The following is a 26,043-nucleotide window of genomic DNA, read 5'->3' as shown; positions in this document are numbered from 1 at the left end:
ATCAAGTTAAATCACTTTAAAATGCCTAGTCAACTTGCATCCCATTTTTTTTTGTATTTTTCAAAGGACACAGGTAAAATGAAACACTTGTATATCAGGCCCACTTGTGAAACAAAACGCTTATGAAACACGCACCCGTGCCAAACACTCACATGGAGAACTGGTAGCCCATACAGAATTGAGATCAACTCCTCATAGAATGCTCCTCATATGACTTCACAGCCACATCCCACCATCTATTGGTAACATCTCCAATGAATTGTAACAAACAAATACGAGAGATGTTCCCGATGTATGGTTGATATATGCTATGAGGTGCACTTTCTCTGGAGCAGATCCAGACTCGCCTATGCAATATTTTTGATGTGGCACAAAAGTGAGTGCTCCGAAAGAAAAATCCTTTGGGAAAATTCCTGATCAGTATCTTGTACTTTGGCTCAATTGACAATTTGGTCCCCAAACCTTAAAATGTGACAATCCAATACCCGAACTTTCAAAATGTGACAATTTAGTACTCAGACTTCGAAAATGTGACAATCCAATACCTGTTAACTAGTCCGTTAATCAGCTGTTAAGGAAAAGTAAAAAATGCCCTTCAAATGCCATCTAATTCTCTTTATCAACCATCTAAACATTGACAAAAAACTAAACTGTCTCAAATCCTAACATCTTTTATTCAAAAATGGTAACGCATAGAAGAATCTAGAATTTGGGACTGTTCATTTTTTTGTCAATGTTTGGATGATTGATAAAGAGAATTAGATGGCATTTTTAAGGCATTTTTAACTTTTCACTCGTCACTTAACGGCTGATTAATGGACTAATTAATGAAGGTATTGGATTGTCACATTTTAAAAGTCCGAATGCTTGGGGACCAAATTGTCACTCGAGGCAAAATAGATGGTATTGATCATCAATTTTTCCAAATCCTTTCGAGTCGAAACGCACCTTTCGGAGTGCCGAGCTTCTCAGATACAACCCTAATGCTGAGATACAGACTCGAACAGGTTTTAGAGAGTTGAGGCTTGATTTTTTATTTGCTTTGTTTTGTTCCTGCAGTCTCCGAAAGTTCAATTCGTCTCTTCATCTGTGATCCGGAACAAATTAGACGAACTTAGTTAGGGAGCAATGCAGTTCTTCGGAGGATCGGAGATCAGCCCGGCACCATCGGCGCCTACGGGATCGGGAAATAATGCCCACATGATGTACATCTTCAATAGGAACGGAGTGTGCTTGCTGTACAGAGAATGGAATCGTCCCCTCAGAACTCTCAATGCCCAACAAGATCACAAGCTCATGTTCGGTCTCCTGTTTTCTCTCAAATCCTTCACTGCTAAAATGGATCCTACCAGGTATTTTGTTTTTTTTCAGCTTCTTCCTCCTCTCCACTCCTTCAGTTAGAAAACTTAAATAAATACCATTAGAACCTCAATTGATGCTGGTTTGTTATATACTTATATGTAGATAAATATGATCATTAATTGTTTGTTAAAGTTCTCATCAGAGGCCGGTATTTTGATGGAAGCATCTTAATGTTCTCTATTGGATTTTTTTAAGCCCCTAAATCGACTCCATGTGGAGGGGACTATTTTTGCCGGAACTTTGCTGCTAGATTTATAAGTAGAGTTTCAGTTGTATGAAAATTGAGTATTGACTGGAATATTGAAATGATGTAAACTTGTTTAATAAATTGTCCCTTAGAATCTTAATACTGCTGTAGGAGTTGGCGCAGAACTAGCCCTTTCTTTTAGTTTGATATAAACTTATGAAATCACGCATGATTTCTTGTTTATGTAACTAATACTTGAGCCTTTTGAATTTATCACTGTAGAACTTTTATCACGATTTGTTAATGCATATCTTATTATTAATATCTTTTTCGGCAGTGTTGAGAAGGGGAACCTTGGGGTGCCTCAATTACCAGGTCAAGGCTGTTCATTTCATAGTTTCCGTACAAACACATACAAACTGAGTTTTATGGAAAGTCCCTCTGGCATAAAGGTCAGTTAAGAAGGTCTAACTTGTTATTGCATAAGAAATAAGAAAATTATGCCAATCAAGAAAAAAACAAGGAAACATTTGTATATTTTATTCCCATAATATGTTTTGTTTGGTATTATTGTGAGTGCAAGGCATTCAAGTGTTTACTTGTAAATATCCCCCATAATTTATTTGAGCTTGTTCCTTAGTTAGAATTTAATGAGCTACTCCAATTGTGAATCAATGACATAATCTATGATTTTCTTTGAATAGATAAAATCCAAGTTCTTTTTTCTGTCTAGGCACTTGATATAATGGTGTGTCAAGTGCACCCCCACATATTTTCCCTTCTTGGGAGGTAGTCAGGTAGGGGTCACTAGCTCAAACAGGTTTTAGGTATCATTCAGGGCTTGCTATTGATTGTTGAAGAGAAACATGTAGTAGTTCCAAATATCTATTGCACATTCACAAGAGCTAAATAGGTATTGATGGTTTCTCCACTTTTATTGCATAAGATTTACTTATTAGGGGATGGTATTTAGGTCTTTCTTCTGCATTGGGGATGCTATTTGTATTGGGTTTCATATGTATTGCCTCTAAATGAAGTGCAGTGACTTTTGGAGGGGTGGGAGTTCCAACAAAATAGCATTAATTGGGAACAATTTGGATGTATTGTCAATTGGTCGAACTAGGTAATTTAATGCAAATTGTACTACTCCATCTTTACAATCCTAGTCAAGGTGAATGGAGTCTACCTTCTCGATGTGCTTCCTAGTCACCAGGGTCATCATGTCAACAGCAAGAGTAATGAGTGTAATGAGTTAGAGTCAATGGGTTAGATTATGCTTTGGCATAATTGGTTAGGGCTTCTTCCTTTTTGTTCTTTGTATTTTTTTGTTTTCAAAGCTATTTGAGTTTGTTAAGTTGTCTAGTTTGGACTATAAAGTTTATCGACTTGATGTGGTCCCCACTGTACTGTACTCGTATGACTGTGGTTAGCAGTTAGTTGGTAGTTGGTAGTTATTTTAGTTTATAATAATTAGTGCCATTAGTGTCTTTTATTTTTTGCCATCTAAGCAGTTAAGGGTAATTCAACCCTTTTGCTTTTATTTGAGAATTAATAAATTGTAAGAGAGGTTCTTCTGAGAGAGGAAATTTCCTGGAGGCAAAAGTCAAGACATAAATGGATTAAGGAAGGGGATGGAAATACAAAATTTTTCCATGCATTGGTTAATGGGAGGAGAAAAAATTTTGTGGCTAAGTTAGATGTGAATGGGGAGGAAGTCACAAATCAAGATGAGATAGCAAGAATGTTTGTGGATCATTTCAAATCAATCTATAGGAAACCATTAAATAATAGGCCAACATTGGAAGATTTGGAGTGGACTAGGTTATTTGAAGAACAAGTAAATTGGTTAGAGAGGGATTTTAGTGAAGAAGAGACCAAATAGGCGATATTTTCAATGGATAGATCCAAAGCACCCGGTCCAGATGGCTTCACAATGGCTTTTTATTAGGACTGTTGGGATGTGGTTAAAGAAGATCTTATTAGGGTGTTTCAGGAGTTTGTAGATAGAAAAAAGGTAAGCCTTGGAGTTAATGCCACTTTCTTAGCCCTAATTCCAAAGAAGATAGATGCAAAGGACCCTAAGGAGTATAGGCCGATTAGTCTGGTAACAAGCATCTATAAAATCCTGGCCCAAGTGTTGTCTTTAAGAATTCGAGTAGTACTACCCTCCATCATTAGTCAAGCACAAGGTGCTCTCATGCAGGGAAGGCAAATAACAGATCAGATCCTAATAGCAAATGAGTGTGTGGAGGACATGAGAAAGTTAGGGAATCAAGGTTTGTATGTAAGTTAGACTTAGAGAAGGCTTATGATCTTTTTTTTTTTTTTTTTTTTTTTTTTTTTTTTTTTATCAATAACCACATTTCATTAATTAATCACAAAAATATTACAAGGATGAAGATAAACTTTCTTATCTTCTAACTGGAGCTTATGATCTTGTGGATTGGAGTTTTTTACTAGACGTCCTTGGGTGCTGTGGTTTTAAGATGGATGGTGCAATTGGGTAAAGGGTTGTATTAGCTTCTGTCATTACTCAGTCTTGGTGAATGGGGTGGTCAAAGATTTTTTCCCAACTTGTAGAGGCCTTAGACAAGGTGGCCCACTCTCCTCGTTTCTTTTCACCTTAGTTGCAGATGTCTTCAATAGATTAATCTCTAAGGCAGATAGGGAAGAGGAAGTGAGTGGTTGGAGGATAGGAAGGAACAATATTCGGGTAACCCACCTATAGTTTGCTGATGACATCATAATATTTTGTGAAGGAGGTGATAGGCAAAAAGTGAGGAATTTCAGAGCATTGCTACAACACTTTGAGAAGGTCTCCAATTTGAAGATAAACATGGATAAGAGTTGTGTGGTAGGTGTTAATATGAATGAAGGAATTATTCAATCAGTGGTAGATTGTTTAGGTTGTTCCGTCTCTTCTTGGCCATTGCAGTGCTTAGGTTCTCCCTCTAGGGGCTAACCCAAAAGAAAGTAGTTTTTGGACCCTAGTTTTGGAAAAGTTTGAGAAAATATTAACTTCTTGGAAACAGAACTACATCTCTATAGGGGGTAGAGTGACTTTATCAAGAGCTATCCTAGCAAACTTTACCAGTCTATTTTCTCTTCGTTTTTAGGTTTCCTAATAGGGAAGCTAAGAAGTTGGAGAGATTAATGAGAAATTTCCTTTGGGAGCCAGGGGAGAAAAAGAAAGACCACATAATCAACTGGGAAATAGTTTGTAGGAGTAAAGAGGAAGGTGGTTTGGGATTAGGAAGGTTAACTCTCAAGAATAAAGCTCTCTTAGGAAAATGGTTGTGGAGATGGCCTAGAGAAAGGGAGAGGTTGTGGTATGAAGTATAGCTACTATACATGGTAGACTGGAAAATGGATGGGATGCGGGTGTATCACGTCAAGCTACATTGGCATCTCCTTGGAAAGCAATCCAGAGTATCCTCCCTTAGTTTCTCAACTTTGTTAGGTATGATGTCAATTCCGGTATCTCTGTTTTCTTTTGGGAAGACACTTGGGTGGGTACTGTTGCCCTTAAGGACCAATTCCTGTCTCTCTATTCTATTTCCCTTTACAAGGAAAAAGCTATCTCTCATTTTCTCCCATCTCCTAATTCACCCCCCTCTCCTTAAGTTGGGACTTTGGCCTTCGGAGAGGTTTGAGGGATGATGAACTTAACAGTGTTTCAGATATGTTGTCCCTTCTTGGCAGTGTCTTTGTAGGCCCTCTTAGTTTGGATGTGAGATTATGGTCCCCTCACCCAAAAGGCTACTTCACTTGTGCTTCCTTTTTTAAATCCCTTTGCTCTTCCCAGGGACAGTGGGGTTTTCCAATCAAGGAGATATGGCCTAAATCAGTTCCACCTAAAGTTATTATTTTCTGCTAGGAGGTGTTTTATAGAAAGATTAATACTTTGGACTGCTTGCAGAAGAAAAGGCCTTCTTTGTGTTTGTCCCCTAACTAGTGTGTATTTGCAGGGCTAGTGGTGAGGATTGCTCTCACTTGTATCTTGTTCCTTTTCTAGTGCTATTTGGAGTTGGATTTTCTCTTTGTTTGGGTGCAGGTGGAATCTATCCACAGATTTAAGTCAGCTTTTCAATCCTTCCTTTTTTGTGTGGCCTACAAAATAAGGAAAAATGATGTGGAGATGTATTAGAGCAGCCGCCTTGTGGACAATCTGGGAAGAAAGGAATGCAAGGGTATTCAAGGGAAAGGAAAGAAGCATTCAGGCTGTTGAGGACTGTATCTTGACTAGGGCCATTCTTGGTTAAGAACTGTGGACTTATTTCATACATTCTCCTTTGATGATATTTGGAGAAACTGGATAGCAGTGGCTAACGGCCATACAAGGAAGAACAGGGAATTCGCAGTGTGGGAGCCTCCGCCTAAAGGATGGGCAAAACTGAACTTTGATGGAAGCAACCAAGGAAACCCAGGCAGATCGGGGATAGGAGGGGTGTTGAGAGATAAGGAGAGCAACATATTAGCATTGTTTTCAGGCCCTGTGGGAATAGGAGACTTCAATAGAGCTGAGATGTTAGTGGCGGTACAAGATATTCAGATTGCAGAACAATTAGGAGTTCAACACTTGGTACTTGAAGGGGACTCTAAGATTGTTGTGGGATGGCTGATAGACCCAGCTTCAGCTATGTGGTGACACAAAGACCTGTTAAGGAAGTTCAACTGGCTCACAAGAAACATGACTATTACCTCTCTTTGGGTGGGAAGATCAGCAAATACCTTAGCAGATGGGTTAGCTAAGCAAGGGGATTCAAGGGAACATTTATTTTGGGCTGCTCTGTAATTTTATTTCTGGCTATTTTTGTTTTTTAATTTGATGTAATACTTGCTAGAAGAAGTAACAACTTGTGCTTCTTCTTGGGTCTCCTGTATTGCCTCATATTTCTGGTTTAATAAATTATAGTCATTCAGAAAAATATAAATTGCAAGAGGGGCGGCAGTTATTGATCCTCTCCTTTTCTAAATCTTTCCTTCGAATTCTTCTTCTCCTCTTCTCTTCTCTTATCCTCTTCTCCTTTCTCAATCTTTCTTTGTTAATTGAACATTAAAATCTAGGACTGATTGTAGTCCTATTCAACTACATGGTATCAGAGCCAACCTAGGAATTCTTATTATAGTCTAATATGGCCGATTACATAAGAGCTTCCTAGGGTTGGATGTTTCAGCAGCGTTTTGATCACCAACTAGTTCTTGGAGGTTGCTGACAGTAGAACCATGGAGATGTTCAGCAACTAGATCAGCAACGTTTTGATCACCAACTGATTGGAGGTTGCTGACAGTAAAACGCTGACAGCAGCGTTTTGATCACCAACTAGATCAGCAATTGATGCCCGAGGACTTGTAGAACCATGGAGATGTTCAGCAATCAGGAAGAATCAGAAGAGAAGAAATTTCAGTTTTAGGGTTCCAATCTTGGTTTGAAGGTGGTGGCTGATTTTTTCTGGGTAAGATAGTATCTTTTCTTGAGATCGAACCTAGGAAGTGTTTCTTTTTATTAGTCCAGGAGGTGCGGCTGGGTGATTTTGAGTTTTCTCCTCAGTTTTTTAGGGTTTCCTTCTGACCTACGACCAGTTTTTAGGGTTTCTAGGACTGAAACTCTACAGATTTGTTTGCTGCCAATTCTAGGGCATTCTCTTAGACCGTTTTTAGCTTTCAAGGGTGGGTTATTCTGCACTCTGAAGATTTATCAAGTATTTTCTCTTTTCTGGTTGGTGCCGAACCTACTAGGTCTGCTATTTTGACCTATTTGAGTTATAAGAGTTGTGTTTTGACCTATTAACTGAAAAAGGCTGATAGCAATGGAGTTTTAAGAACCAAGGGGAAAGTTTTTTGGGGGCTGGTGGTGCTGGTAGCATGCCTGAGAATAGTTTTCAGATTACCACTGTCAAGTTTGATGGATCAAACTAATTGGAGTGCCAATCAGCCATGATGGCCATTGAGGGTAGAGGAAAACTAAATTATTTGTTGGGGGGATGTGAAGGAACCAGCCAAGGAGGACCAAATATATGCCAAATGGGTTCAGGAGAACTATTTGGTAATGACATGGTTGTGCAACTCCGTGCAGCCACATATCAACCGAAACTATTTATGGGCAAAAACAACTAAGGAATTCATTAGAACACCTATTCATATACTCCACAACAAAATAGTGTAGCAGAAAGGAAGAGCAAACATATTGTGGAAGTGGCAAGAAGTATTATGGTAAGCTCCATGGTTCCAATTCGTTTTTGGGGTGATACAATTTCACGACAGTTTTCTTGATTAATTGGGTACCCTCTTGTGGTCTTGGATACACTGTTCCTTTTAGCCTTCTTTTACCCGAGGGGGAAATGTTTAATGTTTCTTGGATACATTATTCCTTTTATAGAAGTCTTTTTCCTAAAGTAAAGAGTTGATGGAAGCATAGAAAGGTACAAGGTAATGTTGGTTGCAAAAGGGTATACTTGGAGACTTTTGCACCAACGGCCAAAATGAGTTCAATTCAGATTCTCTTGTCTCTAGCAGCTACCTACTCTTGGCCTCTCTTCCAACTTGATGTAAAGAATGCTTTTCTCAATAGAGATTTGCAGGAAGAGGTATACATGGACCTTCTAGTTGGTTTTTATGGTGATGTAAGCAAAGGAAATGTATGCAAATTAAAGAAGTCCTTATATGGATTGAAACAGTCACCAAAGCTTGGTTTGACCAGTTTAGGGGTGCATTGATTGGTTTTGAATACACTCAAACCTAGTAGGATCATACCTTGTTTGTGAAGAGAAGGGGATCTTTGGTGTCAGTGCTAATAATATATATGGATGACATTGTAGTCATAGGGAATGACTTGGGTGAGATTGATGCTTTAAAGAGGAACCTACAGTAAGAGTTTGAGGTTAAGGACCTTGAGGAGGTAAGGTATTTTTTGGGTATTGAAGTGGCAAGGTCCAAACATAGGATCTTCATTTTCCAGTGAAAGTATGTGTCGGACCTATTACATTAGATAGGAAAACTTGGGGTTAAACCAACTGATACATCCATTGACAGAATCACAGAATTAATGCTTCAGATGGTGAGCTGGTAAAGGATGTTGGGAGGTATCAAAGATTGGTGAGCTAACTATTATAGTTGTGCATGACACAACCAGATAGATATCTCCTATGCAATTAGTGTGGTGAGCCAGTATATGCATGCCCTGTGAGCTAAACATTCCATTGACAGGATACTTCCCTATTTGATAAGACATCTAGGTAAAGGGATATTGTTTGTTGACCATAAACACTTGAAACTGGAAGCTTACACATATGCAGATTGGGCAAGGTGCCTAGATGACATGAGATCTACATTAGGAGTTTGCACTCTTGTTGGAGGTAATCTGATTTCATGGAAGAGTAAAAAGCAACTAGTTGTAGTCAGGTCAAATGCAGAAGCATAATATAGAACTATAACACATGGTGGTTCAGAGTTTCTTTGGGTTCAACCCTTACTAGGAATGCTTGGAGTTGATGCAGAGGAACCTATGATGTTGTACTCAACTACTCATAGTTTTTAAGGCACCAAGGCGAACCTAAGCAACAAGGGAGTGCTTAGTTGCCTAGTCAACTAAGTTCCTGCCTAGGGTGTTTCTTAATGTTTAAAAATGATAGAAAACAAGGGGCTGATCCCTTGTTTCTACTACAGGAAAAGAAGTGAAAAGATCGTAGCATGGAAAATATGGGGTGGAGCCCCTACTCTTTCCTTCCGAACATGAAAACACGAAAAAGAAGACTGAAAGATGGTGGATATCTGCCCTTGTTTTTAGTTCTAGAAATAGGAAGAAGAAGAAGAAGGGGTTGAGTCCCTGTTTTTTGTTCCAGAAGAAAGAGAAGGGGTGAGGACTCTGTTATTTTCCAGAAAAAGGAAGAAGAAGGGGTGGAGCCCATGTTTTCATTCTAGAAGAAAAATAAGAAGGGACAGAGCCCCTATTTTTTGGTGTTCTAAGAAGAAGAAGAAGACGGAGGAGGAGATGAAGAACATGCCTTCAAGGATTGGTTGGTGTTCTAAGATTTCAAACCTTGTATCACTTGAACTTTGTTAGTCTTCTTCAATTCTTTAACTTTTGAATATGTCAGGACCCTAATAAAATAAGCAACTAAAAATAAAAGATAATATTTTGTGAAAAAATAATAGAATGATATAGTGTATCATGCCTATATTAATATTATACACTAAAATATAAATAAGCATGAAAACATTACAAAACTTTGTATAAGTGGTACATAAACCACTTGGAGTTTGGGCGAGGCGAGCCCCAAAAAGTGACTAGACGCCTAGGTGTCGCCTTGACAACTATGGTTGTATTGTGATAATCAAGCAACAATTAACATTGCCCATAACCCAGTTCAGCATGATAGGACAAAGCATATAAAGTGGCCAGGCATTTCATAAAAGAAAGGGTGACATCTGGGGAAGTTTGTTTGCCATTTGCCATATGTTTCATTTGACTTACAACTTGTTTGCCATTTGCCATTTGAACATGATCTACACAAGTTGGGAATGCGTGACATTTTATTTGAGCAAAAGTATAATTATATTAATCAAAAGGTCCTTTGTACAATGAGAAGCTGTACAAAAAACTATCAGGAAGGATCTCAATAAAAGGCCATCCTCAAAAAATTACAATTAGATGTATCTTCTTTAAAATCTGTATGTATAGACAACCAACTTCTAACAAACCCTATTGCCATGTTGATGACCTTGGTTTTAGAGGAAGCTTTGTGTTAAAAAATCCTATTGTTCCTTTCTAGCCACTCAGCCCAAAGAATTGCCAAAGGAATGGAGGACCAGCAGACTTTTCCTTTGTCATCCCGGATACGTGCCATACCTCCAAGCATGCTTTCACTGAGGCAGGCATGCACCAATTTAAATTCAGGATCTTCAAAAAGTAGCTCCAAATTTTTGAGATAAACTTACAGTGTAAAAATAGATGATTAACTGATTCCATCTCCACACAACAAAGGCTGCATCTCAGGTCATTGTAGATAAAGCTTTTCTTCAGCAACATTTTTTTTGGAAAGGCATTTCTCTAAAGCTGCCACCCATACGCAAAAACTTTTGAGGGTGCCACTGTCCCCCAAATGGCCTGGCTAGGAAAAGGGATTTCATTCTCTTCCACTATAAAGCTGTAAAAGGATTTAACTAAGAACTCTCCTGACTTGTTCCACTTCTACACTCTTGCATCCCATGTTTGTAAATTTAAAGCCTGATTTTGGAGAAGATATAGGAGATTTCCTACCTGTTGAATCTCCCAATCATTAAATTCCCTTCTAAAAGGAGTCCAGCAAATGCTATTATCCCTCAGCACAAAGAGACAGCTACCAACACCTCTTGCACCTCTTTATCAATTGCCATATTGTACAAAGAAGGAAACAGCTCTTTGAGAGTCCTCTCCCCTGTCCAAGGATCTAACCAGATTCTGATCCTTCTGCCATCTTCTATTTTAAATCTGATTTATCTTCTGAAAAGGGTGGAAGCTCTATAGATTCCTTTCCACAAGCTGCACCCATTGGTCAAAGGGGGTGAATCACCATCCCAACCATTGCTGAAGGACTTTTCTTATCCTCAGATCCCCTTGTGATTGGGGTTTGCAAATCTGGCCCCAATTCTCAAAGTGATACTTGTGAGAGTCTTTCCAACCCAACCAAAGGAAATCTCTCATCTTTTTTTTTTTTTCTCTAAATTCTCCACTACCTCTGAGGGGATCAGAACGAGAGCCAAAAAATGAGTTGGAAGGCTTGCTAAAACACTTTTAATAAGAGTCACCTTCCCACCTTTGGAGAGGTACCTTGCTTTCCAAGTGGCCAGTTTTTTATCCATCCTTTCTAAGATTGGATTCCAAATGGCTTTTGATGTACATTTGGCACCAAGCGGCAGCCCCAAATAGTTTGTAAGTAGAATGTCAACTTTGCAGCCCAACAAATCAGCCAAACTCTGATATTTGAAACCTCTCCAACAGCTATCGTTTCACTTTTTGCTAGGTTCACCTTTAGCCCAACAAATCTGCATATTGCAGAATGGGAATAGTTGTACCATTAGTGATCACTTCAAAACCCTTCAACAGTTCCATCTCCACAACCTTGTCTACCATTTTACTAAGACCTTCCATCACTATTAAAAAGAGGAGTGGTGACAAGGGATCCCCTTGCCTTAAACCTCTCAAACTGTTGAAGTTGCCTCCTGCTTCACCATTAACAAGCACTGAAAATCTTGGTGTGGTTATGCATACTTTCATCCAGCTTCTCCACTTTGAACCAAAATGCATTCTTTCCAACAAATAGCTCATTGAGAGAACAAAAGCTCCTTGGTACTTGGAGATCAGAGAATCTATCACCTGTCTTATCTTGGTGGCCAGAATTTTGGACAAGATTTTGCATACACTGCCAACCAAACTGATTGGCCTAAAATCCTTCAGCTCAATAGCTCATTAGCTCCTTTCTTCTTAGGAATTAGGGATATTAAAGTTGCATTCAGTCTTCTTTCCAAGGCAGCACAATCATGAAATTCCTCTAGAACCTTTAACACATCAGCTTTAAGTAGCTCCTAGAATTTCTTAAAGAATAACATTGTGAACCCCATGTCTTCTAAAGCCTTCTTTACCTTTTCTTCTGAAAAGGGTTTTTCTAAATCTGAGGCCTGCTGATCTGACAGAAAATCAAACATTAAACCATCCACTTTTGGTCTTCTCTTGCAGGGTTCACTGAAGAGATCTTTATAAAAACCAACAAAGGAATCTGCCATGTCTTTTTCTTGTTCCACTGTTCGCCCACCAATTTCCAGCCTTTTTATGGAGTTGATCCTTCTTCTTGCATTGGCTACCTTATGGAAGAAAGCAATGTTATTATCTCCTGCTTTCAGCCACATAGCTCTTGATCTTTGTTTCCATTTAACTTCATTTTGGTACATTAGGGAGTCAAACACTTTCTTGGCTGTATTCATTTTTCTTATTTTCTCCTCTTCCATTAACCCACCCTCCTCCTCCACATCAATATCAGCAATAATTTTCTTTCATTCTTCCCTTTTTCCTTATCATTCTTCGATCTTTCCCATTGATAAGACTAAATTTTTCCTTTCAACCATTGGAGGTTTTTTAAAAAATACATGGCTTGCTGAACCTTCAAAGGATATTTCAGAGTTCAGACCACCAATTCTAGACATTTGCCACCAAATCCTCTGAATTGAACCAACAGTATTCCAATCTGAAAGAGTGAGGATTCTTTGTCAACCTTCCAGTGTCTAGTAAAAGAGGGACGTGATCAGATACTGCCCTTGGCAAGGCTTCCTGACTTAGAATAGGGGAAACTTCTTCCCATTCAGGAGAAATCAGGAATCTGTCCAGTCTGACTAGGGATGGCTTTTCCTGATTATTGGTCCATGTATACTTTGCTCTAGAAAGCACAAAGTTTATCAAATCCCACCTCTGAATAAACTCCACAAAACTTTCATGCTTCTATTAATTCTGAAACAGCCTTTTTTGTCTGCTGGAGTAACAATGGTATTTTCTCCCAACTTGAGGGGGAGTGTTGAGATTCAACAGTTCTTTGTTTCCCTTTTATTTAGTGTTATTGGTTAGAGTATTATTTTGCCCAAGGCCCAAAAGTTTATGTTTATTTTTTATGTTATTAGCAGCAGTCACCCTATTAAGGGCATATTGGTCATTGTATTCTCTTTTATTTTATACTTCTCCCATCTCTTCTTCTCCTTCTCCTCTTCTCTTCTCTCCAGGAAACTCTTTTCTGTCTTTCTTTTATTTCTGTTATCAAATTAGATTACAGTTCTGAATTTTCTACTGTTAACACTCCCCCTGAAGCCCCCAAAGAGGGAGCCACTGACCAACTAATGCCTCTAAGCCCCCAAAGAGGGAGCCACATTGTTTCTTGAATCATGACAATGTCTGGTCCTTCTGAACAAGTCCTTGATCAACCTCCTCCTTTTTGCACTCCCCAATCTTCTAAAATTCCAACTTACTAACTTCATGATACTTTAGACTACTAAACCCTAATCATGGGAAGGCTTCCTACTTTGTGCTCTTTCTCCTTTCCCCCCTTCCACTACAATATCACCTTCCACATCATATAACAACCTCTCCACTTCTGTTCTCTTCTTTCTTCTCCCTCTCTTTTTTTCCTCACTCTTCCTTGAGTAGACCTTCATCACCTCCTTCCCTTTCCTCAACCTCTCCTTCTCTTCCATTTCATTACCCATCGGAGTTAGCTCACACTCCTCAGTGATTTCATTCTTTACCAATCCTCCCTCTCCAACTTCCCTATCCTTTTTATAACCTGCCCCTTCTTCAGCTACTTCCTTTTCTTTAGCTCTTCAAACAGAACACTTTAAGTCCAGATTCTATCAACTTCTTCCCTTTCTTTCCCCTCTTTCTCCTACTTCCCCTTCCTCAATCACCAAACCTTCGTCCACCCCTTCTGGCAAAAGCAGGGCACCTGGATGGGTAACAGAAGTACCTGCGGTGGGCTCAACACCAAAACTGAACTTACACATGTACTTGGGTTTTGAGGCAAACAACAGGGGACCACAACCTTTATTTGGCTAAAGATTGAACAAGAAGGGTCAACCTGGTTACATGGAGGGGGTTTGTTGATCAGTTGACTCGGGAAAGGAAACAACTCATCACTGGAGTTGGCCCTTTTTAGCTCACCCTTCCCTGGACAGTCTGCAAAAAACCTCTGAGGAGAGAAAGGTTCTACTGTACCAACACCCATACTTTCGTTCAATACATGTAAAGGCTCCTCTGAGAAAGGGACGATGTCATGTTCAACTTTGGCTTCTGCTTCCTGTACTTTCATTGTGCTAATTGCTTTGTTTGGCCTATCCGGACTCATTTCCACTTCTTTACCAGAAGCAGCTTCAAAATCTTCCTTGAAGAGAACATCCGTGTGGAAACTATTGTCTTCTTTCTTAACCAGGGTGTTATCTTCATCAACACTGCCAATACTTGACAATTCATAGGAGTCTGAGTCAGAACTTTCATCACTTGAGTAAAATATGTGTTAGACCCAAAACCATATGGTATGAAAAAATAAGCATCGCATATTTTTCATAAGATGACATGTGTCAGATCTAAATTAGATTTATTTTAAATCCAGAATGACTCGTTTCCCCCAAAATACCTCCATATTCTATAATTGTATTTACTTTTGTTTGTTGTTTGTTGTTTGTTAGAGAACTCTATTAATTAAAAAAAAATTGTGAATTAATTAGTGACCAAGGCATTAATAATTTTAAAATGACTTCTTTAAGTGATTGCCTTTAGTCATATTTTATAATTTTTATAAAAATTGATAAAAATTTTGAGGGTCCATTAAGCCATAAGGAAAGAGTGGGCTGACATGGATCAGATCAAATATACCTTAATCCATAACTGATTTTTTTTTTATTTGAATCTGAATGTTATTCATCATATTTAGATTGCACTTGGACTGAATATGGAAATTGAACAACATTAATAAATTAAATAAAAATTATTAGAATAGTATATATTATTAAAATTAAACTAAATTCTTGGTACCATATATCATAAAATAAACTTGAAAATAATTTTATAAGACAAACTTACAACTCTCTTTAAAGAAATCAAGAAAAAAAGAGAAAAAAACTTACAACTCTTTTAATAAATATGCAACATTTAGACCAGCTTCACTGATACATTGATAATAATTTTATTTAGGCATAAGTACAAATAATGTTTAAATATAGTGCTGTCAGTGAGTTGGGTATGGTCTGGATTAGGATAGACCCAGACCTGACCTGATAAATGTAGAGAACACTGATGTGGTTCCCACTACTGTACTCGTATGACTATAGTCAGCAGTTAGTTGTTAGTTGGTAGTTATTCCAGTCAGTCTTTAATTATTAGTCTTTTATTTTTTGCCATGTAAGCAGTAAGAGTATTTCAGCCCTTTTATCTTTATTTGAGAATTAATATAAATAGTAAAGAGGGGGGTGGCAGATCTAATATCCTCCCTTTTTCTAATCTCCCCTTTGAACTCTTCTTCTCCTCCTCTCTTCTCTTCTCTTGTCCTCTACCTCTTGCTCATTTTTTCTTGTTAATTAAACACTAAAACTAGGACTGATTGTAGTCTTATTCGACTACAATAAATAAATGTACAAAACCAATTCCAAAATAGGGGTTGTAATTGAGACTACCAAATCTAACCTGACAACACTCAATTATGATTAACGGCTATACTTAACCTATAATTTGATAATTAACCTGCTTATTTGTTAAATTGACACATTTTTTTGATAGATAACTGGAAAAGATTTCATTCAAGAAAAAGGGAGCCCTGGAAATTGGCTCACTTTCTCCATGAAATTTCCGACATTTCAGCTTCTGTGAATTGCAGATTCAGATGGATTCCAAGAGTTCTTAATCAGATTGTTGATTCTTTAGTTAATTCAGGGATGAGGAGGTTTTTTTTGGTATGGTGCAACTGTGCAAGTAGCTTACCTGATATGTGATTTGCTATTTCTTTTTGATTTCTGTAGCAGTTCTGTTCATCTTCTCATGTACATCTCCTCCCCCACCCTTTGATTGAATGAATGTTTACTTCCCTCTTAAAAAGAAAAGAAAAGAATGACTGCATGGATAGTACAACAACAGCATTAAGCTGACACACAACAATACAACTAAATATAAGGAGACAATTTACACATCAATCCCTGGCCCTGGAGAACCTAATACAAATTCTTGCCTCAAGGAACCTGCTTTTGCTAAGGAATCAGCCAAACTATTTGCACTCTGAGGAACCCATTGTAACAAGCAACTCAAATGGAAAGCTAGAAGCTTTGCTTCTGTTACAGAAAAAAAAAGGGAATTTCCAAGGAGGATCAGCTTCAGTTGAAAGAGCTCAGATCTCCTACCCACAGCAATCCTACACACAGGACACTACAGCTGTACATTGGGAACATCTTCTGGGTTTACATGTTACTATTCATGGGGAGATGTTCCCAGTGTACGGCTGTAGTGTCCTGTGGGTAGGAGATCTGGATCCCTGTTGAAAGCCAAGAAATGACCACCTGGCAGCCCCTTTCTATAATTAAATCCTTCCAAGTGTGCTAGCTAATCAGTTTTAGACCTTGTATTACAGCTAGTATTTCTGCTCTCAATGAATTTCCAAATCCCACAGGTCCTGAAAACTTAGAAGTATTCTGCCTTCTTTGGATCTTATCATTCCTCCCACCCTGGATGCCCCCTGGTTGCCAAGACTGCAGCCATCAAAGTTAAACTTTAACCTTCCATCAGGTGGTGGTTCCCAGTTACCATTTCTTGTTACAGTCCTCTTACCTATATCTGTCATCACTGACCAGTCTCCCATGAGGCCTTCCATTCTGATGTCTTTAAATTAATCACAACTCATGACTCAATGAGCTATTCTCGCCTTGGTTTTTTCAATTAGGTCCTCGACCCTAATCTCTTTGTTGTCAAAGGTTCGTGCATTTCTTCCCTCCCAAATACTCCGAAGGATAGCTGCTCTTGTGCTTTGCCATAGCAACCTTGTTCTTTTTTATTTGCAGTCCATGACATTTTGCCCAAAAAGATCCACAGTGTTTTGAAGAGAATTGACAAAACAGAAACAGATGATTAGAATTCTCCACGTGGGGAAATGCACCAAGACTTTTGCTTCAATTTGAAGTCTGTCAGAAATGTTAACTATTAAAAGAGAAACTTCCCAAGAGAAAATCTTTACCTTTGGTGGAGGGGGAGGGGGCTGATCAGATTTCTTTATAAGGAAAAGGAGAGGTCAAAAGCATTTCATGAGAAGGCTCAAGAAATTTTAATAACTAGAGAAAAACCATTGGATGAAAGGGACCAAATTCTCTCATCCTTACCAGCTGTAGAGGAAGATGCTACAGGATGCTACCCTCTAATGATATCATTTTGTGAAGAGTGGGAAAATATGTCTAACATCTTAGTGTTTCGCCTTCACTAATATGGACTCTATTGTTGCTTCTTTGTTCTTTCTTTCCTTTTGAGTTGTAGTGCCTTTTCTTCTTATACATGATTTTCAGTTTTGTCACTGGATATATCTCTGTGGTGCAGATTATCCTGGTTACCCATCCAAAAACTGGTGATTTACAGGAACCGCTAAAGTACGTGTACAACTTATATGTGGAGTATGTTGTCAAGAATCCACTCTATGTTCCAGGAACCCCAATCAGGTGAATGCTTACTTCAGTGAACCTTGTTTTGGTGAATCCAAGTAAAATAAGTACACTGATAACAAAAACACAGAAGGTTTAACACATATGGGCTTTGGGAACCATGGTAATGCATGCTGCCTTTAAAATCTCCAGCTTAAATTGAACCTGATTGGATTAAATGTATATTTCATTTCTTGACATTCCATAAACAAGAAAAACAAGATTGGAAGATACTAGCAAACCTTCCAAAAGTATAGTCTGAAGAATGTGTTCTTGCATTATTCAGTGAGACTGATATTGGACATAGGAGGTCTCCTAAAACAGGATCAATCCTATCACTGCTCCTTCCCTGATGCAATGCTTAAGGAAGAAAATTCCTGAAATACTTCTTAACTAGTCTTTTTAGTTGTATCACATAGCTTCTGTGAAGATTTTGTGACTTGATGTATCTTATTAGTATAGTCCCTGTTGTACATTACATTTCTTGTATTCTTTATTCTTTTTTCTCTTTCAGCCCTATATGGGCATTCTTGTAATTGTGTATATCTTTTAATTTATAAGAGACTCTTTAAGGTGGGGGTCAATTATTCTAGACACCTCTAAGATTATTCTTGTTCTCTTCTCTATTCATTCAAGAGTGTTGACATGCTATTAGAGTAGGTTGCTCTCTGATCTATTTTCTCTTCTCTTGATCCTTAGGATTTACTTTGTTCTTTGAAAAAGATCAGGGCTGTTTTGATCAACCCTAATTGCTGTTCAGTCCACTTTGCACAACCAGCAGGAGAGATTCTATTAGATCTCTCTTGGAAGATCTTGGTTCAAGGCCAAACTTCAGATCTAGTGTCACCTAGACCTGATCCAGTCACTCTACAAATAGCAACTGATTTGGTGAAGTTTTTGGAGGAGTTTTGATCCTCTTCTTGGGGTGGCAATACTATATAGTTTCCTTTTTTTGGACTACAACAGCTTTGGACTTCAGACCTTCTACACCAGCTTGTGATCTAGGCTTTTCTCCCCAGTTTGAAGGGTTCTCTCAAGCCCGTTTTAACCCTACACTCAGTTTCTGGTTTGGAGTTTTCTGAGGACTGTTTCAATTAGCACAAGGTACCTCTTTGTTCTTGGAAAAGACGCCCGATATGTTGGTAAATCACAGTTTTCTCTCAATCAGCTGATTCAATCAACCTATAACCCTGGATCTGGTGTCCTCCTAGGGTTTTCTTGCTTTCCATTTAATTGTTTCAGATTTCAGATTGATATTTGAGAATTTTTGGATTCAACAATCCTAAAGCATGCCTTCTTTGGACTGTCAACTTTGGGTTCTTGATTGCTGAAGTTGTTTGTGGTATTTTTTTTGGAGTCCCTTAACTTCCTCTAGTGCTGGAATACTTCTCTATCCCCCTGGACTAGAGCTGACTGTTGCTGAATTTGGGTCTCTGATATTCTTGTGTCTGAACTATTGTTTCTTTGCTGAAATGGCCTCTGATAGAGTTGATATTTATTCCTATGAAACTGAATGGATCAACCTATGGGATTTACACGTTGTTGTAGCACATGGGAGTAAGAAATCTACTGGTGGTGATTCTTTTTTAAAGGTTATTCTCTGGCATCTATGGTTGATGAAAACATTCGACAACTAGTAACATTTGTTATTTCTTCTGCCTTTTCTGCTATTGGCTTATTTGGTAAGTTCTCTAGTTATTGTTCTTCTCCTTCTCATGTTTGGATCGTTGACTCTGAAGCTACCAACCATATGACAGGAGCCTACCCTAACCAACCAAGTAACCTTATTGAAATCCATGATAAGCATATTGTTACTGCCAATGGTGAACAACTAAACATCATTGGTAGTAGTGATCTGTCTCTTAAGCTTTCACCCACTGCGTCTTTCCCTCTTACCAAGACCTTTCTTGTTCCTAATCTCACTATAAATGTGATTTTTGTTGGCCAATTAGTTGAAGGTAACATTTTCACCTTTTCTCACGATGGATGTTTAATTTAGGATTAGAACACTGGGAAGGTGAAAGGAAGGGGCACAGGTTGGGTTGTTTGTTTGCATTGGAGTTCAGGAAGTCTTAAACAACAACATCATCAACTTATTTCAGTTCATCCACTTCTAGATCCTTTCTGAGTCACAAAAATAATGTTTAGGACTTATGGTAAAAACGTTTGGGTCATATACATGTTGAGAAATTAAAATTTTTGTTTGATTTAGGTCTTATTAAGAATAGAGTTCCTTCCTTGCAGACCTTTGATACATCTTGTGTTTCCTATTGTTTGAGCAAAAGTCATACTTAACCATTTCTTCACATGTTAGAGCATGCCACCTCTCCCTTTGAGCTACATAGTGATGTCTGGACTGCATCTGTCACTTCTCAACTTGGATACAAACATTTTGTATCATTCATTGATGATTGTACCAAGTACATGTGGATATACTTTCTTTGGCACAAATCAAAGGTGTTCTCAACATTTAGGTTGTTCCATGCTATGGTACAGGTTCAGTTTCAAGCACAAGTCCGTATTCTCCATTCAGATTTAGGGGGAGTATACATTGATGGAGGCTTTTTATCCTATTTGAAGAACCATGGAAAACAAATGCAACGAAGTTGTCTAGATACTCCTCAGCAAAACGGTGTGGCTGAACGCAAGAATGGGCATATCCTTAGTGTTGTGAGGATATTACTGCAGGAATCCCATACTCCATCTTCTTTTTGGGTAGAGGCAACCGCAACCAATACAACTGTGTTTTTGATCAATTATATTCCTTCCTTTTTTCTTGGTAATATGTCTCCCTTTCAGAAGTTGTTTGGTCATTCTTTGGATTTATTTATGCTTCATGTTTTTGGATGTGTGTGTGTTGTTCATCTTCCCTATCGTGAACGATCTAAATTTATGCCTCGCTCCTACCAGGAAGCCAGTAGTAGCCCTCATTGGAAGGAAGCCATGGATGCAGAAATTCATGCTTTACATGAGAATGACACTTAGGACCATGTGCCTGCTCTTCCAGATGCCTCTATTGTTGGGAGCCATTGGATTTACAACATTAAGCTGAAATCTGATGGTTGTCTTGATCAATACAAGGCTTGTTTAGTTGACCAGGGATATAGTCAAGAGTATGGCATCGACTATGAAGAAACCTTTGCTCTTGTTGCAAAGATCACCACAGTTAATGCTCTCTTAGCATTGTCTGCTGACCAATCTTGGACCATATGCTAGGTAGATGTGAATGATGCCTTTCTCCATGGTTAGTTGAAGGAGACAATCTACATGAAGCCTCCTCCTAGACACTGAAGTGATTCTTTTTTAGTAATTTGCCATAAAATCTCTATATGGTCTAAAACAAGTTCCCCGGGCATGGTTTGAATGCTTTTGAGATGTTGTAGCCAAAGTTCCTCTTATCACTCTCTCTTTGTTAGGCGGCAGCCTTAGGGTATTACCATTCTTCTATTGTATGTTGATGACATGCTATTAACTGGGAATGATGATGAAAGTATCCGTGAATTGAAGTTGTTACTTCATAATTCCTTTCACATGAAGGACTTGGGCCCTCTCACCTATTTCTTGGGTCTGGAAGTTCATCGTAGTGATCGCAGGTATTTTGTTTGTCAGCAAAAATATGCCTCTGACCTCGTTAAACTTACTAGTATTACTGATGAGAAACATGTTGATACACCTATGGAGGTGAATATTAAGTTATCTAAATCTGAAGGTCCATTGCTTCCAGATGCTACCTTGTATCTTGTGGGGTCTCTCATTTATCTCACTATGACTTGACCTAATATTTCTCATGCTGTTCAGATAGTTAGTCAATTTGTTTTTTCTCCTCGTCAGCCTCATATGACTGTTTTTCATTGCATCGTTTGGTATGTTAGAGGCACAACTTCTTAGGGATTGTTCTCCTCTTCCTCCTTTTTTTTTTTGAAAAGGTAAAGTATTGTATTTAATATCAAACAGTATAAGGTCTATACAAGAGGCTGTACAAAACAACATTAAAGCCCTCCAAAAAGAAATTCACCCTCAAAAAAGTACCAGAGAAAAATACATCTTTAAACACATTACAAATAGAGAACCAGCTCCTCAGCTCTTCCACTACAAAGTTAATAACCCCAGCCTCAGACTTGGCCTTCTGTTCAAAAATCCTGTTGTTCTTTTCTACCCAGGTTGCCCATAAAACTGCAGGTTGAACAACAAAACATACTAGCTTCCCTTCCTTGGACATTCCATGGACTCTCCACCCTTGTAAGACAGCAGGACTGATTCAGGCCGGCACCAACTCAGATTTATTGCTCTAAGGAAGTGCTGCCACACCACTGCTGTGAAACCACTGTATGAAAAGATGATTTGCTGATTCTGGTACCAAGTTGCACAAGGGATAATTCATATCTGATAAGCTGAAACCCTTATTGGCATTTCCTTGGTAAGATTTCTTTCTTTTGCAGCCACGCACTAGAAGAATTTAACTTTTAAAGGAGCTGAGGTCTCCTAAATGGCCTTGGATGGGAAGGGCTGGCTGTTACTCTCCAGCAACCCCAAATAAAAAGACTTGATGGTAAAACAACCAGATTTAGACCACAACCAGCATCTAGTATCCTCTGATAGCAGGTCTGGGTGTTGCTCTTGAATCACAGCATTTCAGCCACCTGATCCAACTCCCAATCATTGAAATTCCTTCTAAAGGCAGGAGACCAGACTATAACACCTCCCACCTGTGCAAAACAATCTGCAACTGACACCAAGTTGTCTTCAGCTGCATCATACAGTACAGGAAATCTCTCTTTCAGAGAGAAGTTGCCACACCAAGGATCCATCCAGAATTTCAATCTCCTACCATTTCCAGCTTTGTGAGAAATACCTCTAATGAAAAGAGAGTAAGTTTTATAAACACCTTTCTATGTGTGACACCCATAAGGTTGTTGTGACCCTCTTGCATCCCACCCATTCTCACTGAAACCATATTTTTCAGCAACTATTCCGTAACTCCTGAGTATCACTTGAGAATCTCCAGAACCAGCTTTCCAAGAAAGCTAGGTTGAAAAGTTTCACCTTCCTAATCCCAAGCCCACCTTGGGAAATGGGCTTACAAATTTTATCCCACTTTACCAAGTGGTATTTCGAGGAATCTTTCCACCCTTGTCACAGAAAATCCCTCATCTTTTTCTCAATCTTCACAGCCACCTCCGCGGGCATTAAGAGAAGAGACATAAAGTAGGTCGGCAGGCTAGATAGCACACTCTTAACCAAAACCAGTTTACCTCCTTTGGAGAGACATCAAGCTTTCCAAGAGGCTACTTTTCTATCAACTCTTTCCAGGATAGGATTCCAAATACTGCTTGAGTTACTCTTTGCCCCTAAGGGAAGACCAAGGCACAAGGAAGGGAAATTGCTTGTTTTACACTCCAAGACTTCAGCCAACTCTTGAAGATTAGAAATGGTCCCAACCAGTAGCATCTCACTTTTAGAGGAATTAACTTTTAACCCTGAAACCACATCAAACCAGCTCAGAAGAAATCGGAGATTAAGAACCTGATATGGGGAAGCCTCACAAAAAATAGAGTATCGTCAGCATACTGCAACATTGAGATTCTTGTACCCCCAGGACTGATCCCAAAACCCCAAATCAGCCCTAAATATGCTGCTCTCTCTGTCAATTTACTTGAGCCTTGCATAACTACCAAGAACAGCAAAGGTGACAGTGGGATCACCTTGTCTTAATCCTCTCAAACATCTGAACTTGCCCTCAGCTGCCCTGTTAATCAGGACTGAGAAACTAGGGGTGGTGATACAGACTTTCATCCAGTTTCTCCACTCCCACCCAAACTGCATTCTGTCCAACATGTAATTTAGATAAGCCCAGTTTACATTGATTGGGTGGATTGGACTTCTCATCCTTGGGTGCATCGATTTGTAAAACAAAGACCTGTTGGGTCTTATGCCTATGACCTGGCCCAAATTTCTCAGGGCAATTGCAACATAGGTTGAATTCGTGACAGGCCTGCATTTTGGCCCAACTAAGCTTTTAATTGGATCGTGGGCTGGGCATTGTTAGGTACTGGTCCAGGGCCTGGATTGGCATTCATAGTCAGTTTGCATTTGCCCGAGATACCGTCCTCCTTGGGATTAGTTTATAAATAGGGCCCATCATCTTGGTGACTCATCAGGTCCAACTGAGTTTCTCATGCAGCTTTGCAAGGCCGATGGCCACCATTACAGCAGTCAGTTGAAAGGCTTTTACCTCAAACTCGATACATCCTTCAAGCTGCTGACAAAGCAACCAACATGAGCTTTCCCTGGCCAGCTATGGATGCAATTCACCAGACATTCAAACTCGATTTGATATTCCCAAACATTGCCGATGTACTTCAGCTTGGTTAGGCTCTCGTCAAAATCTTCAAATCCTGTTGGGCTGAAATGGATACAGAATGCTTTGGTGAAATCTGTCCAGGTCAGGTGTGGATGTGACTGCTGATACCATTGGCACCATTGAATCGCCTCTCATCAAGATGAATCGAAGCACGAGTCACTGCAGTCCTGAAATCTCATTGAACTCAAAACATGCTCTGCAGAATAAATCCATGGAACTGGATTATCGCTACAGAAGAAGGAAACTCAAGCTTGATTTGTTGCCAGGTTCTTACTTCTGCCTGCTTAGATTTGCTCACACTTTGTCATCGTGGTAGACTGGGCTACCTTGATATCCTTCGTACTGGCTGAAACCTTGTGCAGCTCAACCTCGATCTTGTGCACCTGATCTTCCATGGTCAACGATCTGGTTATTTAATTGGACCAATTCTGGCTCTCATACAAGTCTGTTAGGTTTTCGATTTCTGCCCAACTCAGGGGAGCTTCGAGGGTCCCACCTCCAGAAGAGGAGAGAGAGGGGGGATAAAGGAAACTTTCTTCACTGACTGTCATTGATACCCCCTGCCTTTCATAGGCTTACATCATTTAGTTATAACTACCTGTCTGACCTGTGTACACATCACATGGTGCCTTAGTCCCCTGTCATAGACTTTGCTATAGTGCAGGAAGTTTGTCACTTTGGATGGCTTACCCACGTGGGCCTGGGCTGTGTCTGTGGGCTTAACATATTGCATCTACAGGTGGCAGTAAAGCCACAGTAGAGGGTAGAAGATAACTTCTATTTGATACTACCAAACTAAGAATCAGTTCTGTCTACTCCGTCTTGTTTTTTGTGCAGCATATATCTTACTACATTATAATTTTATTCTGTGCCCTATATCTTGAATGTCTCCTTTGTTTGGATTTTTATTTTATGCAGTACGATGATTTATTTCTGATATGCATGAATGTTGGTAAAATATAAAATGGCACCTGCTGAACAATTAAAAGTATGTAACAGATTTAGTTATAACATGGATAAAGGTAGCAACTCATGGCACCTTTGTGAAAGCACGTAAATGATGAATTTTAATTTTCTAATTTTGACTTATCTAGCTATATAAAAGATTTGAATGGAAAAGGATGTTCAGGCTGTATGTATTGCAAGATGCAATATTTTACTCCTTTTATCAGATAGTAAACTTTGTCAATATTTTCTTTTCTTTTCACTTAGAAGCCCCCCCCCCCCCCCCCCAAAAAAAAAAAAAAAAGAAAAAAAAAATTCCTAACCTAATAAATCTCTTATTACTTTATCTTTAGGTGTGACCTATTCAATACAGCTCTTGACCAATATGCCCGGAGCCTTGCATAATATACTGAGGTAATGCACAATTACTTTTATATGATTTTCACCATGTTCACCTTATAAGTGATTTCTGTACATAGATGACCTGTGTTTGTGTTTGTTGCAATGTATTCATATGCATGCATTTACTCATCTATTTACTTGCTCTGCTTGGATTTTAACTGACATTGTTGTCTTTTGTGGCATTTCCTATTGCAACTATTTTTAGCAATACATTCTGATTATTCTGTCCTACTTGAAGGTTAAATCTGAATCTGGTTGATCTAGTGCTCAGAATTTTGGTTTGTTGTGGCAGGATAATTACTCTCTTTCAAATTCCTCCAAGAATCAGGGATGCATCTTGTAAACACTAAAGGCTCCTTGATGTTCATCTTATTCAACGAACAGCTTTTTAAAATGACTTCATTGAGAAAAAAAAAAATCTTGATTATGGTTTCACTCTTGATGGGTCGTTGGGTTGTTTTTTATTCTGTGTGCACTTGCGCAGAATTCAATGGGTAACCATGGCCATATGGTTTACCAAATCTCACCCTCTTACGTAGGTATTCTTTTTTATTTGATTACTTCACTTTTTCACGATATTATTCCAAAGCATTTTTTAAACAAA

At 38.9% G+C, this 26,043-nt stretch overlaps 1 protein-coding gene across 2 annotated transcripts; it reads left to right on the top strand.

Annotated features, from left to right (window-relative positions):
* Positions 1–625: 625 nt before the first annotated feature.
* On the top strand, positions 626–26,043 carry LOC148874259 (SNARE-like superfamily protein). Of its 2 annotated transcripts, XM_088963623.1 has the most exons (6): positions 626–903; positions 1,060–1,352; positions 1,887–2,001; positions 17,631–17,749; positions 25,391–25,451; positions 25,732–26,043. In XM_088963623.1, the coding sequence occupies exons 2-5, from the start codon at positions 1,129–1,131 to the stop codon at positions 25,440–25,442; spliced, it is 510 nt and encodes a 169-aa protein (XP_088819749.1). In that variant the 5' UTR covers positions 626–903; positions 1,060–1,128; the 3' UTR covers positions 25,443–25,451; positions 25,732–26,043. The 2 variants fall into 2 exon arrangements, with proteins under 2 accessions (XP_088819749.1, XP_088819748.1); XM_088963622.1 differs by lacking the exon at positions 25,391–25,451 and having other exon boundaries at positions 781–903.

Source organism: Nelumbo lutea, chromosome 1, assembly GCF_056320005.1.
Source record: "Nelumbo lutea isolate HS-2025 chromosome 1, American lotus-T2T, whole genome shotgun sequence".
Lineage (NCBI taxonomy): Eukaryota > Viridiplantae > Streptophyta > Magnoliopsida > Proteales > Nelumbonaceae > Nelumbo > Nelumbo lutea.
This window is presented reverse-complemented; position numbering and strand designations above follow the sequence as displayed.

Bases quoted from the DNA above. Each gene is read 5' to 3' on its own strand.
- LOC148874259 (XM_088963622.1), top strand. From the start codon at position 1,129: ATGCAGTTCTTCGGAGGATCGGAGATCAGCCCGGCACCATCGGCGCCT. The intron at 1,353-1,886 runs GTATTTTGTTTT...CTTTTTCGGCAG, and splicing joins GCTAAAATGGATCCTACCAG to TGTTGAGAAGGGGAACCTTG. The intron at 2,002-17,630 runs GTCAGTTAAGAA...TCTGTGGTGCAG, and splicing joins AAAGTCCCTCTGGCATAAAG to ATTATCCTGGTTACCCATCC.